The sequence below is a fragment of the Microtus pennsylvanicus genome, chromosome 4, assembly GCF_037038515.1.
Source record: "Microtus pennsylvanicus isolate mMicPen1 chromosome 4, mMicPen1.hap1, whole genome shotgun sequence".
NCBI lineage: Eukaryota > Metazoa > Chordata > Mammalia > Rodentia > Cricetidae > Microtus > Microtus pennsylvanicus.
Window position 1 is genome coordinate 81207455 of NC_134582.1, and position 18836 is coordinate 81226290.

Consider the following 18836-nt stretch of genomic DNA (forward strand, 5'->3'; position numbering starts at 1 on the left):
AAAAGAAAATACCACCTTTTCTAGAGAAGTCCAAGAGAAAGTGATGACCCACTAATTTCATGAGACTGCCATTGTTCTGGTGTCCAAACATTTGTTTATGTTGGCTCAGGAAGAGACTTTCTGAGGCTCCTCATTTTCCAACATTTGGGCTCTTTTACAGACAAGAGAATAAGACCTTATTATAGGAATGTAAGAAAGCAATTGATAACTTTACAGGGTGGTTTGAATGAGAATAGTAGGTACACATATTCAGTTTTTCAAAAGGTTTGTTTTAAATTTTGTATCTAAGTGTGTGTCTGCGTTGGTATATGCATGTTGAGTGCAGGTACCCTCAGCGATGTGGGAATTCCTTCTGTGTGTTGCTTGTTTTGGTTAATGAATAATGAAACTTCCTTGGCCTGAGGGGGCAGAACTTACATAGGTAGAGAAGACAGAACTGAATTCTGGGAGGAAGAAAGCAGAGTCAGAGAGATGCCACGGACCCACTGTTGGAGATAGATGTTCTGAGACTTTGTTGGTAGGCCACGAACGCGTGGTGATATACATTAATAGAAATGGGTTAAACTAATACGTAAGAGTTAGCCAATAAGAAGTTAGAGCTAATGGGCCAAGCAGTGATTTAATTAATACAGTTTCTGTGTGGTTATTTCAGGGCTAAGCTAGCCTGGCAGCCAGGACAAACAAGCGGGCCTTCCTCCTACACCCTCAGAGTCCAGAAGAGGGCATCAGAGTCCTTGGAGCTGGAGTTAAGGGCAGATGTGAGCCATCTGACCTGGGTACAGCAGAGTGAGTTTAGGTCCCATGGAAGAGCAGTATACCCTCTTAACCTCTGAGTCATCTCTCTCTCTCTCTTAATATTCAACTTTAAAAGTGACTGTGATTTAAATACATCTATTTAAAAATGGCCTCTGTGCTTGTACACAGGACGCAAGGCACCAGAAACCAAAGTTTTACAAACATATAAAGATCCAGCAAATGCCTATACCAGGGTTAGTTGCAGGTAGTCATGTTTCGGAGGTACAACATGGTCATATTTTCTTATGAATTTGCTTATTTCTATGTGGCACATACACTAACACAAACATTTCATTACTGTGACTACAGTTAGCACACACAAAGGGTGCTTTCTTTACAAAACAGTCGGAAATGAAGGTGGGCAAAAGGGAAGAGTTGATTACAGAGCTTGCTGCCAAGCCTGATGACCTGAGTTTAGTTCCTGGAACCCAGGTGAGAAAGAGAGGACCAACTTACCTGTCCAGTGACCACATGAGATGAATGTTGGGACATATGTGCACATACACAATAAGACATAATTTCAAAATGAATACATATAATGCTAGTGAAAAAGTACTAAGCCATGCTAGGCTAAACTTCACATCTGGGATTAGATGAACATTCTCAGTGCATTTCTTGAAGTTTTCCATGCTGCCTGCTCACATGAGGGTGACTGACAGTAACACAATGGGTAACTTACTTTTTCATTTGGTAGTATCCCTTTTTCACGGTCCCGAAGTTACCAGAGCCCAGTTCATTGTCCTCCAGGGTTAGCAGGCTTCTGTCTAGGTAGACCTCTTTGGGCCGGATCTCTTCAGGGTCGGCGTAAGGGCTCTCATACACCTCTGTGTCCATGGGCAGGGCCTCTCTCTGAAGGCCTGCAAGGCAATTAGGTAACACATAACTCCAGAAAGGGCGCCTATGACCCCTGCCCTCCACTCCTATGGTCTTATGGGGCATTTACAGGCAAGTGAGAACTGAAGCAAGGGGAGATGGGTCTTCTACACCAGTAGGCTTTAAGAACATTCTTTGTGACCCTTTGTGAACAGTCTTTGACATCCTCCTGTGAAGAGGTGCCACCGAGGACATGATCCTTGCTGTTTTTTTTTATAATTGAACCATGATGCATGTGCTCTCCAAGGCAAGGCTATGAAAAGCCAAAATGCTTAATATTTGAGATGCTAAGGATGGCGTCCCGCTGTCCTGAGGCTCCCAAACTGTGAGAAGGACCGTGAAACTCAACATCTATCCAACAATAGCCTTGATGACATGTGGGACACTGTACCTGACTTTTGCAGTGCTGGGAAAGAAACCCAGGGCTCCCGTACATGCCAGACAAGACCTCTACCGTGAGCCACATCTCCAGCCACAAGGAATAAATTAAGAGAGAGAATTACCTCTTGCTGCTTTAAGCCGCTGGAGGCAATTTATAGCAATAAACAAACCTCAAGCTCACTTCAAAAAAAAATAACAACATAGATACACTCATGAACCCAAGAAAACCAACCAGAGGTCTCAATTCTGGGAGTAAGTCACCTCTGTGGCCTCCCAGTCATCGTGACTGTGAGTCATATCTTCTGTCAAGACCACATGCTCCTCCAAGAAAGGCAACTGGTCTATGGAGTGTGACAGACACAGGATTTGAAGCAGAAGCATGGTGCTGTCAGTGGTGACAACTGTTGGGATCTTGTTGCTTGTTTTAATTGTAAAAGACCATTTTCACTTGACAGACTGCTTATTTTATGGATAAGGGGAGTCTTCTGCCTGTGACTGGACATTGCTGCTGCCTAGTGTTGACCTCACCATAAGGGAGATTTGGAACAGTGCTCTGAATTTGTAAGCTGACTCCACACATTGACAAGCATGTGTACACCTGCTCTGAAGGTTTACTGAGTAAAAGCACATCTCTCACCTCTGTCCGGGGCCCAGGACCCTCCTGTTGGCTCATAGGGGTTGAAGGTCACGGTACTCTCAGGACGACTCCCTTGGGGTGTGGCAGTCTGGGGCACAGGAATGACAGTATGTTATCATTTCTGCACGGATGCCATTATTCTCAAATGATCACTGGTTAGCTTATGCAGGAGACAGAGGAAGAGTTAAGAAGAGGTCAGAAGGCTTATCTCAGTCTTCAGGCAACTGTTTGGACCTGAGAAGGTTAGAGAGGCTCATGCCTTACAGCACCCACCCCTGACATGGCCTCAGAACTGGAGGGAGAGAATCCATTCTGCTCATTCCAGTAGAACTTCCTTCCCAATTATGTGCCCTCTCTGTGTGTTTCCCACCTCCCCGAAGATGGGAAAACCTCGTACGTTCCCCACGGATTTATTTCTGCCTAATTTCATGTGGAAGTTATTTAAAAAGCAAAGTCGAGCTGTGTCCACCTGTTTCCCTTCCATACAGATTTAGACACAAGGCATTGATGCCACAGGGTAGCCCAGGCCACTTAGCTACAAGCCCCAAAGAAGGATGCATCCTGCCGAATCCCCACCCCCACCCTGTGCACTGCTGCCATTGATGATAACGATAAAGTTAGTGAGGACAGGCAGCAGGCACGTGCCGTGCCACAAGACAGCGATGATTGCAGCAGGCATGTGCCAGGCCACAAGAGAAGTTCTCTTTGCCTTCCTGAAGAAGAGGAACTCCTCCTTTTTACCTGTGACTGGTCATTGAGGCAGAAGCTGAAGGAAAGCCTCACTGGCTTGTAGACATTTATATATAGGCGAGGGGATTCTCACTCACTCCATTAAAAGCGATTTGCCCTGTGAAGCAGGTGGAGGGGAAACTCTCCTTGTATTCCTATGGATTTTCCATTTGAAACATTTTTCTCTTCTTCTGACCCATCTCAACCCACAGATTAAAACAAGATGATGGCTACTAAACTTATCTCACCAGCAAACCACTGTTCGGCTTTAACTCTCCTCCCCTCCCCCCATTTTTGTTTATCGTGCACATCTATTTACCTTATCAGATCCACATATTGCCATGAAGAAATGAGACAGCACCAGGTTTGGGGGGATTTAAAGAAACAGAGACACTCAGCTAACATTACACAGCCACTGTCTTGAAGCTCACATTCAATTCTCTTGTCTCACTAACATGACATTCTCACACATCAAAATTTAACAACAGAGTCACACTGTGTCATTACGAGCACAGGGACATGTGTCTCAAGATACATTGACTTCCCAGCTACACAGTGTTTGCCGTGAGATAGAGGCTGGCAATGCCTGCGGCAAAGGACCTTTCCATGAAGTCAGAGGACGTCTGGTTTCAGATGCCATGGAGATGCCACTGGATTCACTTTCTTGTGGTTTGTCCAAACACTCCTGCTGGGTTGTATAACAGGACTAACCACGACAACAGAGCAGAAGTTATGCAAAGGTAGGCTTTAAATCAAAGCTCAGCAGCTGGGCCATGCTGTAACGGGGGCTTAGGAAAAACACACAACACAAGCATGTGAAAGAATGGGTGTTGGGTGAATAGGTGGGTGAATGAATGTGTGTACGTAAGCATGTATGTATGTATGTGTGTATGTATGTGTTTATGTATGTATGTATGTGTGTGTGTATGTATGTATAGATGGATAGAGAGGTGTGTGGGTGTGTGGATGGATGAGTGGATGGATAAGTGGATGGACAGACAGATAAACAGATGGATAGTTGAACAGACGGATGAATGGATGGATGGATGGATGGATGGATGGATGGATGGATGGATGGATAATGGACGGTTTGACAGAGAGATTTAAAAGTAACTTTTCATTAGTGGGAAATGTGAAATGTAAACATGTACAGTTTCAAATGAGTTCTCTCTTGAGTCTCTGCACTCAGAGAGGGAACTAGGTCCAGGTAAATCTCTTATGACCCTCTTAAACTTTTACATATGACTTCAGTAGTGTTAGGTGTTGCTTGGATCCCTCTTATCACTTATACTACCATTGCCCTGGCTAAGGACAACTCTCTTAGCTCATACTTAGTAATTCCTACCATATCTATCCTTCCCACCCTGCTACTCTCCCTCTATAAACAAACTCCAGCCACAAAGAGTCTTTAAAAATGTTTTCAGGTTAGCACAATGACAATTTTAAGTGTTTTTTTAAATTTTTCTTTGTACACAGGAAAATTCTGAGATTCCCAAGACACACTCTGGCCCACCATGGAGTTAAAGGATACCCCAAGATGGCGAAAACAGGTCTATCCCTTCCTATGGCTAGAAGAGTTCCTGCCCTCTGCCCTTCAGTGCCTCGTTCCTGGGCTGCACACAGCCTCTCTAGAATAGTCTCCAAGGCAAGAGGACTTCAAATGGCTTGTTACAATAAACCAGCACCCACAATTTCCTAACAAAATCTGCTAGGGATGTTTTTAAAGCAGAGTTTAGGGACTTAGAAAAATCACTGGAAAAATGGCAGTGTATCAGAAGCAAGTGGGAATGGGTGGCAAGGGACCCAGATCATCCAAGCTCCTGCAGGGAGTTCATATCCACACTGACAGGTGCTATCCCTGTGTCTGTCTGATAGACACAGGAAAGGGCTTTGGAGAGTCGGCTTCCACTTATATGGGTGTAGCACAAGGCCTCATTTCTATTCGACCCATCACAAAGCACCCTATGAGAATGAGCATTCCTGATCCAGAAACAGAGACCCCCAAGACCCTCCAAGGGATACATAACTTTTCTCATCTGGATGTCTCAGCCCTCAGCAGGTCCCCACCACCTTCTGCCTCATGCACAGGCAGAGACCTATTGGATTGGGGCAATAACAGCATCCAACTTGGGGCACGTTCTGTAGAAGGAATGGGTGGTTTTCCACTGGGATAGTTAAAAGAGCAGTTGGCTGCTTTGTGACATAGATGAAGACACAAAGCCACACTTCCAGCTTTCCCACAGTACTTGAGAACAGGCCTTTGCTGGGACCACTGTCATCACTAAACGCCCTGGAAGCAAAGCCTCCAGGACTATGGCTCTTTTAAAGGAAGGAACACAAAGGCACAATGACAACCAACCAAGTATGGGCCAGTGTTAAAACGGAGGGAAATGTGAACTGCAGTGAGGAGCGCACTGCGGGTAGGCAGCCCTGACCTGCATCATCAGTCTCTCCACTTTGTGTTTGGTGGTCTGTCCCGTCTCGGGCATCATCTTTTCTGCATCGAGAACAGCTGACAGCCTCACCTCGCTGCTACTTCCCACCAACTCACGCCTTCTAGGTGTCTCTAGATGGTGTCAGCTACCCAACCTTTGGTAGACAGTTTTCAAGTGCAAACTACTCTGCCTCAGTGCATGAAAATGAGTGATGCATTTGATCTGTGTGCGCATGCATGATATTGTGTGTGTGGCTGAGCAGTTATGTGTGTGTGCTTGTGGGGGAGGGGGCAGAAGTAAACCTTAGGAACCATCCACCCTAGTATTTGATACTGTGTCTCCATGGCTGGGTGGCTGGTTAGTATGCCCCAGAGATCTGCCGGACTCTACCTCTCTGGCCTGTAATTGTCAGAGCTCTCCATCACATGCAGCTTTTTATGTGGATACAGGGGATCAAACTCAGGCCCTCACAGTTGTGTGGTGAGTACTTTATTGACTGCTCTCTCTCCTCTCTCTCTCTCTCTCTCTCTCTCTCTCTCTCTCTCTCTCTCTCCTCTGTCTGTCTGTCTGTCTGTCTATTATATCTATCTATCTATCTATCTATCTATCTATCTATCTATCTATCTATCTATCTATCATCTATCTATCTATCTATCTATCTATCTATCTATCTTTGACTTTGAAATGATTTGAAGAGAAAAGCACACTGCCCTGTGGAGCTGATGGTCTCAGCCCAGCATCCTGCTTCCATAGCCTGTGTTTTAATTCTCAGACCCTGGCTTTTGCTCCCAGCTCCATGCAAGTAGTTTCAGGTTAGACAGCAGCGGCACTGTGGGTGGTAACACTCCCCAGAAACCAAAAGCCTGCAGGCTTCAGGACATGGGCTGCAATCAGCTGGCTGTGGCTTCCAGTCTCAGGAGCTCAGGCCAAGGAGGAGCGAGAACACCCGGATGAGGGCAGACTCTGCTAGAAGGTGGGCTATGGGTAGGCTTGCCTGAAGAGAAGCACATGACCTATATGATTATTATTTCATCCAAATATTCAAAGATCCAAGACCTGGCCCATTCGGGTTACACTTTTTCAAAACCCCGGCCATCAAAATTTATGTTGAATAAAACAAGAAATCCAAGGATGAGTTTCTGTTTAATGGTCTTAGGGAGAGTGTGTGACCCTGGGAAGCCTCTTCATGGGTACGACTGTGGACAGAGGTAACCAACACAACAGCAGGGGTGTTGTGCTCTTACTTCTTAGCTAAGTGTGGTTACATTCTCAGAATATAAAACACATTGCTGTTTTCCAAATTTAAATTCACCTGTCTTGAGGCTGGAGAGGCAGCTCAGTGGCTAAGACCACATAACACCCTTGCTGCTTGCAGATGACCTAAGTTCGGTTCCCAGCATCCACACTGGGCTGCTCGCAGCCATTTGTAACTCTAGCTCCAGGGGATCCAATGTTTTTTCTGCTGTCTGAAGGCAGCTTTACACATGCAGCATATACTCACCCAGTATGCACATGCATACATGAATAAAAATTAATTAAGAAATTGTACTTGACTTTCAGAGTATTTCTCCGTCCTGGTGCTAGAGACCAATTCCAGGCCCTTATGGGTGATAGACACGTACTCTATGACTGAGCAAAATCCACACCCTAGTTTCATTTCTAGTGAAAGTTTCAAACTGATAATCCTAAAAATCAAAGCATATGTTTCCTGGACTCTCAAACTCCTAGAATTCATTCAAGGTGTGGCTGACAGGCTTTGCTGGTGTTGGCTTTTTTTCCATGTGTGGTGCATGTGTGTGTGCACTTCTCTGTGTGTGTGTGCATGTGTGTGTGCACACTCCTCTGTGTGTGCACTCCTCTGTGTGTGCATGTGTGTAGTGTGTGTTTGTGCATGTGTGTACATGTGTGTGTGCACTTCTCTGTGTGTGTGCGCACTCCTCTGTGTGTGCATTGTGTGGTGTGTATTTGTGCATGTGTGTACATGTGTGTGTACATTCAGGGGCCAGAGGCTATACCAGGTATCTTTTTCAATCACTTCTGCACCTTATTTTTTGAGACAGGGTCTCTCACTGAACCTGGAACTTGACTAATTGACGGCCAACCAAGGGATCCTCCTGCCTCTGTCTTCTTTGCACTGCGATGACTGGCAGGCATGTGCCACTGTTCCTGGGCTCTTTCACATGGATGACAGGAACCTGAACTTGGGTGCTCAAGCTTGAATGACTAGAACTTTACCGACTGGGCCATCTCTTCCAGCTGCGGCACTGGCTTTTCAATATGCCATCTGGCCTATCCGAGTGGCCATCACTGAATCATGTGGCAGTCCCAGAGTGAGGCAGTGCTGCTGCTGAGAAGGGGTTCTGCCGATGGAATTACAGTCCCCAGTCAGCTGACTTATGTCATGGAGATTATCCCCCATGGGCCTGGCTCTATCAGGTGAGAATCCTTAGATGCAAGTTTAGACTTTCTGAAGAAAGAAAGGGGTAAGGGAAAGCTAACCGACCCCTACCACGTGGCAGCTTTAACCATGCCACTGAATTTGCACATGGCTCTAGACCTCCCCGTTTGACAATCTCCCCCACTAACATTGTACTTGCTTATCTAGTCTGGTAACTGCATAAGATAAGTTCTTGTAATAAATTTGTGTTTAGATATATGCAGGTAATACATCTGCATGTGTGAGCACCAATATATGCACACAAAAATATACACATTCGACATATGCATGGATGTGCATATATAATGTAACTATAATATACAAATATATACACACAAGCACAGATTTTCCATGCATGGATGCATATATGAGTGTATCATATATATGTTTATGTGTGCTCGTGCACATACGGCATCTCTGGCTGATCCGTCTCTGGTGGGACTCAAGAGACAAAACATGAGATGCTAGGATGTAAGTGTCTCTTGCCAAAACTGTGCAGAGCTGGGGGCTGTGAGTTGGCAACAGGCCTTGGATTAGGCAAGTGGAATGACATACAGGGTGTGGTTGGAAGCTCAGGAGGAGTCAAGCCGAAGAGGAGGAGACACAGGCTTACTCGCTGCCCCACAGAGTTCTGTGAGGGTTGGTAAGTACGGTGTCACATTCAGGACTATGGTGTCTGTGAGTCTAACACCGACCCACAGTGCTGTAGCTGTTGGCCTGAGTGGCCTTTATAACTGACACCTTTGAAAAGCTCCTTAAGCTGGAGAATATTAAGTACCTCAGCTCGTGAGGTACTATGCTCCCTGCTGTCCACTGAGCTCGCTGGATACGAGCATCCCCAGTTCCAATGGGACCCTCCACATGGAGAGTGAGTCAGAATCTGGGCGAGGCTCAGGCTGTGGAGCCAGGGCAGCTGCAGAACATTCTCCAGCATTAACCGTCACTGACAGCGCAGAGCACAGGACGGTCTCCTTTCTCTTTGGCCATCATGTTACTCTCTCTCCTGTGATCTGGTCAACAGCATTAAGATCCTCTAGCGAATGATCAATATAGAGGATAATTACTGAGCAAAATATCTGGGCCTTTATGCCTTTGTTAATCATCTCTGTGTGTCTCTGCATAGCCATGTGCCCACGTGCTTGGAAAAACATCGATACAAAATGAAAACAGCTGTTGATAGAATCAGCTAAGTGCTGGGACATAGCTCAGTGGTAAAGCACTTGAGTTTGATTCCCAAACCCTGAAGAAACATTTTACATTTACTTCTTTAGTATGTGCCTGGGTCACAGCACACACATGGGGTCAGAGGACAACTTACAGGAATTAGTCCTCTCCTTCCTCCATGTGGGTTCTAGAAATCAAACCCAGGCTGTCTGGCTTGGTGGCAGGTGCCTTTAGCATCTGAGCCGTCTTGCCCTCAAGGTTTTCTTTTTATTGTCCCTCGAAATTCAGTCTGATGTCTTTGGGGGCAGAGCACCTCCAGAGACCTCAGTTCCCGCTATTGTGAAGAGCGTCATGTGACAGAGGTGCTAATGCTGCAACATGTGACTCTAGACAACAAGGATGAGCTGACCGTGCAGCCTCTGATGTGAGAGTCAGCGGGCACTGGTTGTCTTCACTGAAATGACTGAATTTATGTGTTGGCAGAGAACAAGGCAACATGGTCTGGCTATGCAGCAGCAGCGATGGAGAAGCTGCACACAAAGCATGGAATGCGCTGTGCAAGGGCGGCTCGGCTCAGCAGGTGCACTCAAAAGCGGGCAGGCGGTGGAGGCATGGAGGCAGAGCTCTGCTGGGTGAAGGGGAGAGGGAGCCAAGCATGGTCTGCGTGGGGGTCTATCCTACCACTTAGTCAGGGGCAGTAAGCAGGGGACGCTTTAGCACCTTTTTGCCAGGCTTTGGGAAGGAGTAGGATTTGATTCTTGAGATTATTCCACCAGGTGACCAAGTCTAGAAACCACAATGGCAGAGAGGAATAGAGCGTTTAGTTTCAGAAAAAACATGCAAGATATTCTTTGTCATGACAAGCTACCTGGCTTTGCTTCTGCAAGTGCACAGTCCAGCCCCTTCACCAGCCCCAGCGAGATTTCCTGCATGCAAATCTGGACCATTTGAGATGCTGCCATTGGGGCAGGGATGTCTAGAATATTCAGTAAATAGTTTCCACTGAAGGCGGCAAAATTAAAGCTGAGACAGGAAGCTGCCATGTTGTCTATGGAAATCTCGTGTGTCAGGCTCCACTAGAGACTCTAGTCACTCATGGTTCAGGGGTGTCTCTGTTCAGTGGCACTGGTTGCAGATGACATTGTCATCTACAAGTCCTGGGACATATGTAGCCCCTTAGGCCACAAGCTGGACATGCCTGAGATGAGAGGGCCAACAGATCTGTTTCAAGGGCACCAAATGATAAATACCAGAGCCATGAGAAACATGGGAAGCCCATGCAAGTGGGGACCCTGGTAGCACTGTATTTTATAGGACCCTCAAGTTCACTGGTGTTTTAGCCAATTCAAGGTCTCTCAGTTTGGTAGAAGGCATTAACCCTGGATCAACAGTGTCAGTACTGAGTGGCCACCTGTCCCCACTGGAGACAGAACACATTTCTGGCTTTTGGTCAGTTTTGTTGTTTAGGAGTTAGCAGGACATAAATCAAGAATCATTCCCCAATTAGTGCTAATGGTCTGGGATGTTCACGCTGGAGTCCCCAAGATATGAGAAGACCAACATCTGCAGAGTAACCAAGTACTAGCTCTGACATCCCAGATGAGAAGTGATTTGAGATCCTTCTCTGTTTGTGGGCAGGGTGATGAAAGGGGTATGCCAACACAGAGACGTCAGGGGTGCAGTCTCATCTAGTGACATGGAGTGGTATGTTGTCTCTGGCCAAGACTCCCAGATTCTTTCCTTCTCTGGACCTTTCTCTTGAGTTCTTACCAAGCATACCCTCCCTACCTTAATCATTGGCCAAACCGGTTTACCCAGGAGGTCAAATCTCTAGTAATTCTGTGTTAATTGATTTGGTCAAAGGAGTTGAGTAGCTAAACTCAAGGAGATACCAGTCTGCCAGCCCTGTCCTACTGACATGCTTGTCAGCAGGCCTGTGGAAGGCTCACACATGTTCATATTGACAGTGCAAGGCTGAGCTTGAACAATATGCCCCCTTTTGCTGCATCTGACAGGAGACCTTTCTGATCTAACAGTGGGTTTCTTCCTCGCTCTGTATACTTCTCTAAAGGACGAAGAGAAAATAAGCCAGTCATGAAACCACAAAAACAGGCTAGCTGAGTAGTGGCCACAGGCAGGTGCCTCCCCAGACTCGCTGGAGTTCCAAGGTCTTCAGGGCTGAGCTTGGAGTCCAGAAGCTGTGCTAACTAAAACGGGACTCCCTGAGTACGTAAATACAACTGCTTCCTCAGCACAGACACCTGTAATAACACTTACCACAGGGTGAGCATTTGAACTTGGTGGGTGACCTGCAAGAAGAATATGCCATGGTTGCGGTTAGACAATTACTGTTGTGTTCTTGCAAACCATCTACTTGTCAGATCAATCGATACGACTGGAACAAACTGAGGAGACAGTAAACTTTCTGTATCAATACTTTGCTCTTTTACTGAATTTTTCACACATTCAATTAAGTAAGATTTTATTTTTTGAGACAGAGTCTCACTATACAGACCAGACTGGCCTGGAACTCACACAGATTGCCTACCTCTGTCTCCTATGCTGGGGTTAAAGGTTTGTGCTACCATCTCTGGCAACACATGCAATTAAATATAGTGATTAATTATCCTTCAACTAATGATTCCTAGAATTGGAATGACATCAAGTTTAATCACATGGTAAAATCAAAGCCTCAGCCTGCTTTAGTTTGGAATAGACAAATCTGACACCCCGCTGATAGTGACCAATGTCCCCCAAACCAGACCCGATGTGTCCCAATCACTCACCTATCTGTGCACCGATCTTCTGACATGGTACAGTGAGGACTCTTAACAGCCCATCCGGCTTGTAGGAGTAATGTTCCACTAGCTGCAAGAGAAGCAGGGAAGAAAGTGTAAGGGTAATGTTCCACCAGCTACAAGAGAAGTAGGGAAGAAAGTGGTCAGTAGAAGGAGAGAAATGGAGACAGTGACAGAGTCATGCCATCACAGACTTTAAAGCCATGGAAACCCCAGACAGTCTTTCCCACAAAGCCCTCGGGGGATAGGCTAAGGATGTCCTTGTGTAGAGCCAACAAACTTTTTTAGCCTTGAAACTGTGAGTCGCATCCAGAATCAAGAATGGAGAGTGATGAATGCATGTTTGCTTACTGTTTAGCTAACATTCTCCACTCTTGCACAGACCAGGACTCCAACCCAGGGAATGGTACCACCCACCACAGCCTGGTCTTCTCACATCAGTGAATGCAATCAGAACAGTCCCCACTGACATGTTCGCGCTCTAATCTTGTCTACACAATCCTTCATTGGGCTCTCTTCTCAGGCCAGTTAGAGTGTGACAAATTGGCCATTAAAACAAACCATCACAGCCAGGTGATGATACACTAGGAATCCATACCATCTCCATCAGCTAGACCTTTATCAGCTTGTTTGTTTGCTGAGACAGGATTTTGCTATGTAGTCCAGGCTGGCCTTGAATTTACTATGTACCTGAGGCTGGCCTTCAACTTTTGTTACTTCTGTCTCCATAGTTAATGCAGCTGCGATCCCAAATTAAGGAAGAAAAATGTGCTTAGTAGCAATTGTGGGGAGTAGGGTGAACAGTGTCAGGGTGCTTCTGCAGGCTTGAGTTGTCTCTAGGTTTACTGACAGCTTGGTTGAGAATGAACCCTTTGCAGAGCAGGCCTGCAGTGTTTCTAGACAGGCAGCTGCCTGGAGCTTAGGAAGTATAAATTTGTTTCCCAAGCTGCTTTGACTTCCCACAGGGACTCTGCTATGAGGATAAGTCCAGATGGTTTATCTACCCTGATGTCACCCTGGCATCTCTCAGTTCCAGGAGCAGCTGGGTCACAAGTCCTTGGTTCTTTCTTTGGTCACCTATGACTGTGTGTGTGTGTGTGTGTGTGTGTGTGTGTGTGTGTGTGTGTGTTATTCCATGTTGTTCTAGACCCAGATGGCAGGGACATTCTGCTAAATTCTGAGCAATGCCCTGAATCACATGATCTTGAAGCACCAAGAACTTAATAGCTCGAGAAAAATGATGGGAATCTCTGTAGCCTCACTGACTTGATAATGGCCTCTATCAACATGTCTCAAACAAGTCATCGGAAATCAGAGAGTGGATTGAGGGAGTATCTGGGGCAGACTGCCTTGTCCCTTCTCTTGCTAGCAGTCCCATGGACCTGCATTGTGCCCTTCAGAGGGGAGAGAGGCAGAGACAAAGACACAGAGACAGACACACAGAGACAGAAAGAGACAGGCACACACAGATATATATATACACACCTGCCAGAGGGTGTCGAACTTCTTCCCCTCGGGGATGGAGAGCTTCCCTGTCTTGTCCTTGTCGATGCGATAATGCAAAACTTTCCCTTCATGCAGCAGGCACAGCGCATAGGAGCCATTGTTGTCTCGGGCCCTGATCCTGGAGAGAGAACAGACCGTATCACCCCATATTCTGACCTTCTGACCCAGGAACCAGTACTCTAGCCACTGTCGGCAACAGGTGCTCACCAGAACCAGCAAGTGGGCATGTGATTGGCAGGCAGCACCCAGACCTCTGGTCCAGGTAAGCTCAGTACCAGAGTCAGCAAGACAGAAAAAAAGAAAGGTCAAGAGAAGGAGCTGGACTGTGGCAAAGGTCCAGCAGGGCTGTGAAGTTCTGGAGATCAGGAACAGAGCTTGGGATCTGTGTAGCTCAGGGCAACAGGCACAGGCTTTGGGTATCTATGGAGCCCCTAGACTCATCTCCATTTTTTTAACCACAGGTGCAGGTGTGGTGTGGATGGGGAATCCAGTGGGCATTTTAACAGTATCTTCTGGAGCACACATGAAAGATTATAAATGCTTCTACTCCCCAAGGTCTTCTTTACTCTCTCACCCTCTCCTGAATACCAGGGCCAGGCTTAAACACTATTTGATATTATCAGATGGCATTGACATCCTGTGCCTGAGAAGGGAATGGTAGCCATGTGAGATGAACCCACAGAACAGCCTGAGGCCCAGCAGGACCTGCAGATGACCTGAGGACTCCATTTTCACTGGTCTCATGAGCTACATGTAGTATTCCAGGCCCCCATGCCAAGTGACAACACACAAGTGCACTCTTGAACCGAGACATGTGAACAGGACAGTCCAGACACTATAGGAGGAAGTGGTACTTCAAAACCTTAGGCCCCAGCCAGGCTGTGTTCCAGGCTGACGTGGCATGAAGGGATGTGACTCTTCCAGATCAGAGCCTCATTTCTCCCCAGCCATGCCATTCCCCGCTTTCTAGTAGCTCATGCCTTCTGATCACGTGATCTGGGCAGGGTGAGTCCCTGGGACACCTCCGTGGCCTCTGCATTTGCTAAAACAAGGAAGATGAGTTCTCTGAGCATTCAACAACACCCAAATGCATTGAGCTTGAGAAGAGCTCAGTCAGGCTAGCAGCCAGGAGTCTATCTGCAAACTGGGGCGATTTGTGCTGCTTTCTCCGGTTACAAGATGTCAAGACCACAACCACAGTTCAGGCTAAGTTGGACCTTGGAACCAGTGACTACACTTCCCTTTCTCCTTCCAGGCAGCCCATCTCTTGGAAGTGGGGGGGAGGTTGCAACTTTAAAATCTATTTCCTTTTGAAATGGTGTTTGGTTGGTGCAGTGGCCAGGGCTCCCTCCAAGCCCCTGCTTGAAGCTCAGGGCAGCTGGCAAGATACACGAATGCAGCTGGTGGAAGATGCACAACCAAACCCTTCCTGGCCTTTGCAGATGGTTATTCCGAAGTTTCGCCTCTATGGAAACAGCCCCTCCAACCTACAGTGAGTCACCAGCATCCTGAGGTGCCAACTCCTTTCAGACAGTCATGTGGCTGATGAAAACCTTGTTGGTTACTGGGCAATGCCCAACCATGCCATAAAACACCATATATGGACAGAGAGTTGGGCCTGTTTTTAGGGAAGCCATCCACAGTGTGTGCTGGCTCTATTTTACAGATGCCAGAGGCTTGCAGAAAGGATGGATAACGTGTATACAAACATACATGTGAGAGGCTGGGTATGTGACTTAGTGGGTAAGAGCACTTGCTGTAAAGCAAACTGGACACAGGCACCTGCACGTGTAAGCCCAGTGTTGGAGGGTGTAGACAGGCAGATTCAGACGCTTTAGGGCTGACCAGCTCAGCTGCAGCAGTGAGTCAGGTCCAGTGACAGAGCCTGTCTCAAAGGAACAAGGTGCACATCCACACACAAAAACAGGCATAAAACACAGTGATGGGGGGAGGGGAGAGTGAGGAGAAAAGAGAAGAAAGGACAAAGGGAGAGGGGAAGGGGAGGAGGAGATGTACACCTACCATCCCTCCAAGAGGAAGTAGAGGCTGGAGGGTCAGTAGCTCAAGACCATCTCCATTATACAGTGAGTTGGGGGCTAGCCTTGGGTACAGGAGACACTGTCTCAAGGAAAACAAAACCAAAACAGAAGCACACAGGTGTCATCTCATGAAGAATTGGTGCATATATTTATAAAAGTTGTTTGGGGAGAAAGATGATCAAAAGACACATCTCGATGTCATTTTCCTGACTGAGAGCCCCTCATGCCTGAGATCCCAAAGTCATGGAAAGAAAAGATGGGGTCTGAAGTCCAATTTCTAAATCCACATTGAACTTGCTAACTAACCCACCTTCTTGCCTCAGGCCTTGGTTGGTTTTCTCTGGCTAAAGTTGACAAGAAAGCTCCAGGCTCTGTGTGGTGCCTACCTCTCACATGCTGGGGTAGAAGGGTCGATGGGAGCCAGGAATTTAGGGCTAGCCTGAGCAACACAGCAATGCTTCTCTGCTAAACAAACAAATCCAATACAGCAGACCACAGGTACTCAGTGAGGCAGAGGTCTAGAGAGATGGTACAACGGACGCTGTGAGAGATCTGGACACTCCAAATTAAGTTCAGAAGAAACACCATGGCACTGTGGACCCCAGCAGTCGTGTAAACAATGAGTAATGCAAATGTTTCCGGGATGGAGCGACTCTTGCCCCTCTGCTGCCAATGGGAGCACACATCAGTGCCGCTGCTTTGGAAAAGCACCTGGATGGGCTCCAGCCACGACTCACGCCACAGGATCAACAGTTCCACCTCCAGGTGTGAGAAACGTGCGGTCAGTAGAGTGAAAAGTCGATACAGCAAACCGAGCCCTGTTTCCTGCCCTTCCTCCTTCCCAAGATGTTTGTTCCACCATCCTCCCAAGGAGCCCGTCCAGTCTCGGAAACTTGCACCTCATGCTCCGTCAAATTTTGTTATTGTTTAAATGCTTTTCCACTTCACACTCTCTACCTGGAGCTGCCGATTCTAAATGCCGGGGATAGCCTTGTAATAATGACTCCTTCTCCATGTGCACCCCCCTTGCCGTGGCTGCTCAGGGTACTTTGGATAATGAGACTTTTTAATAGATTTCATAGAGGTTGGGCAAACATTGGCTAGGAGTCCCGGGGGAAAAGGAAACTGTTTTAAGGCACAGGAAAACATCAACAGAGAATTTGAGCTTACAGCCTCCTTTGTGCCTGTTTGGAGGAAAAACATAAAATAACCTAAGGAAAGTCATTACAAGCTCACCGAAGCAACAGCCCCCACTTCTTCTTCTTCTTTTTTTAATGCACTCAAGAAAGTAAGAAAAAAGTGTATTGGATCCATTATATTTTCTAACCACCCCTTTCTTCCTTTTTTTGTCCATTGAAATGTGTAGGACCCCTGTGATGAAAGAAACAGGAAGTACATGATTTAAAAAAATTCTGACAAATCACAAGGAAAGGGATCCTCTGCTGAATCACAGGTGTGTTTGACCCCAGAAGGTGTTAGAAAGACCGACTGGCTCTCTGTGCTTCTCAGAAGCTGCCCACATTCCCAATGTTCACAAGTTACCGCACAAACTGTCAAGTCCTTCAGCAAATCTATGCATACGATAGAAGGGGCTGTAAAACCCAAGTGAACAAGGGTGCTACACAGGGCACTAAGAAGTGTCACAAACAGGAAACGCACTGAGGTGGGGGCAGGGGGGAGGCTCCACTGGCAAACACCTGCCACACAAGCAGGAAGCCCTGAGTTCGGATCCCCAGGACTCACAATTCCAGGTGTGGGTGGGTGTCTGTAGCTCAGAGCTGAGCAGGTGGGGACAGGAGGATCCTGGGAGCTCACAGCGTACTCAGCCTGTTTGAATTGGTGAGCTCCAGGTTCAGTGAGGGGTTCTGTCTCAAAAGACCAGGAGAGTGACCTTTGGGAAGACAGCCAGTGCCAGCTTCTGGCCTCTGCAAACACCTGCCCCTCCCCAGCACGTGTGCATCTCAGGTACACATACATGTACATACTGCCCCTCCGAACCACACACGAGGAAGCTACTCCTCGATTCCACATACGTGAAGTTCCAGAAGGGCAAAAGCGAAAGATTGTGTTTAGAGATGTAGAGATGTATATATCTTGGTGGTAAAATTGAAAAAGAAAGGAAGGAAGGAAGGAAAAAAGAAAGAAAAAGAGAAAGAGAGAGAGAGAGAGAAAGAAAGAAAGAAAGAAAGAAAGAAAGAAAGAAAGAAAGAAAGAAAGAAAGAAAGAAAATATGACTATTTTGTGAGCATATGTCCCCTGGGGATGGGGTGGGGTTGAGACGGGGGAGGGGCTTCTGCAACTTGGTTCTAGTTCACTTCTTGGCTTAGCTGGTGTTTGCTTGATGGTTATAGTCATTAGACTGGCCCTGCCTAGCTCTGCTGAACTTAGTGTCTCGCTGGAAAAGCAGCATGGAAGATATGGGAGGAAATGGAGCCGGCGGCCTCTTGCTCTTGGACAAGTCTTTCTGCTAAGGCCCCTCTTCTTGTAGCCTCCCCAAGGGGCTATGCATAAGTGACCCTCCGTACTGGAGGCTAAGCCCTCAGGCGGCAGGTAGCCGGTAGCTGTGGTTACCGCCTGGACACACGGCCTGAGCAGTGCCCATGGCAGCTGGGAGGAAATGAAGGCAGAGACGGGAAACCCACAGACTTAACATCTATAAGCGACAAAGACCAGAAGGGCTGACCTCACCAACGGCCAGGCAGCTTGAGGTATCTATCTGCAGGCTGCAGGCAGAGCCTGGCTGGGATTATTTTGAACTCAAAACAGGAGAACTAGTGAGAAAGCTGCTCTCTGGCTTCTGTCTTGGCCGTCTCCTGCTTCTAAAAATCCTGGCAGGTTTCATGGGCAACACCTGGGCCTCTGGTCTATGGACAGAACCCCGAGGTTAATCTTCAGGTTCTACTGGCTCTCGATTGTTCCTAGACACCCTTGACCAATGTTTAACACTGTGTGTGTGTGTGTGTGTAGTGCGTATGTGTGTATGTTATGCAGGTGTGTACAAGGTGTCACACTGAAGTCTGAGGGTGACATTGGGGTCTTCTT

At 47.0% G+C, this 18836-nt stretch overlaps 1 protein-coding gene across 4 annotated transcripts in view; it reads right to left on the reverse strand.

Moving 5' to 3' along the window:
* Positions 1-18836, reverse strand: part of Syk (spleen associated tyrosine kinase) — a 70523-nt gene that overhangs the window by 12577 nt on the left and 39110 nt on the right. For 3 of the 4 annotated variants that reach the window (XM_075969631.1, XM_075969630.1, XM_075969632.1), the window contains exons 4-9: positions 13735-13873; positions 12238-12319; positions 11729-11760; positions 10172-10237; positions 2687-2774; positions 1475-1652 (exon numbers count right to left, since the gene is read on the reverse strand). In XM_075969631.1, the coding sequence (XP_075825746.1) occupies positions 1475-1652; positions 2687-2774; positions 10172-10237; positions 11729-11760; positions 12238-12319; positions 13735-13873 (585 nt within the window). The remainder of the gene's footprint in view (positions 1-1474; positions 1653-2686; positions 2775-10171; positions 10238-11728; positions 11761-12237; positions 12320-13734; positions 13874-18836) is intronic. The other variant, XM_075969633.1, reaches the window with a different exon arrangement.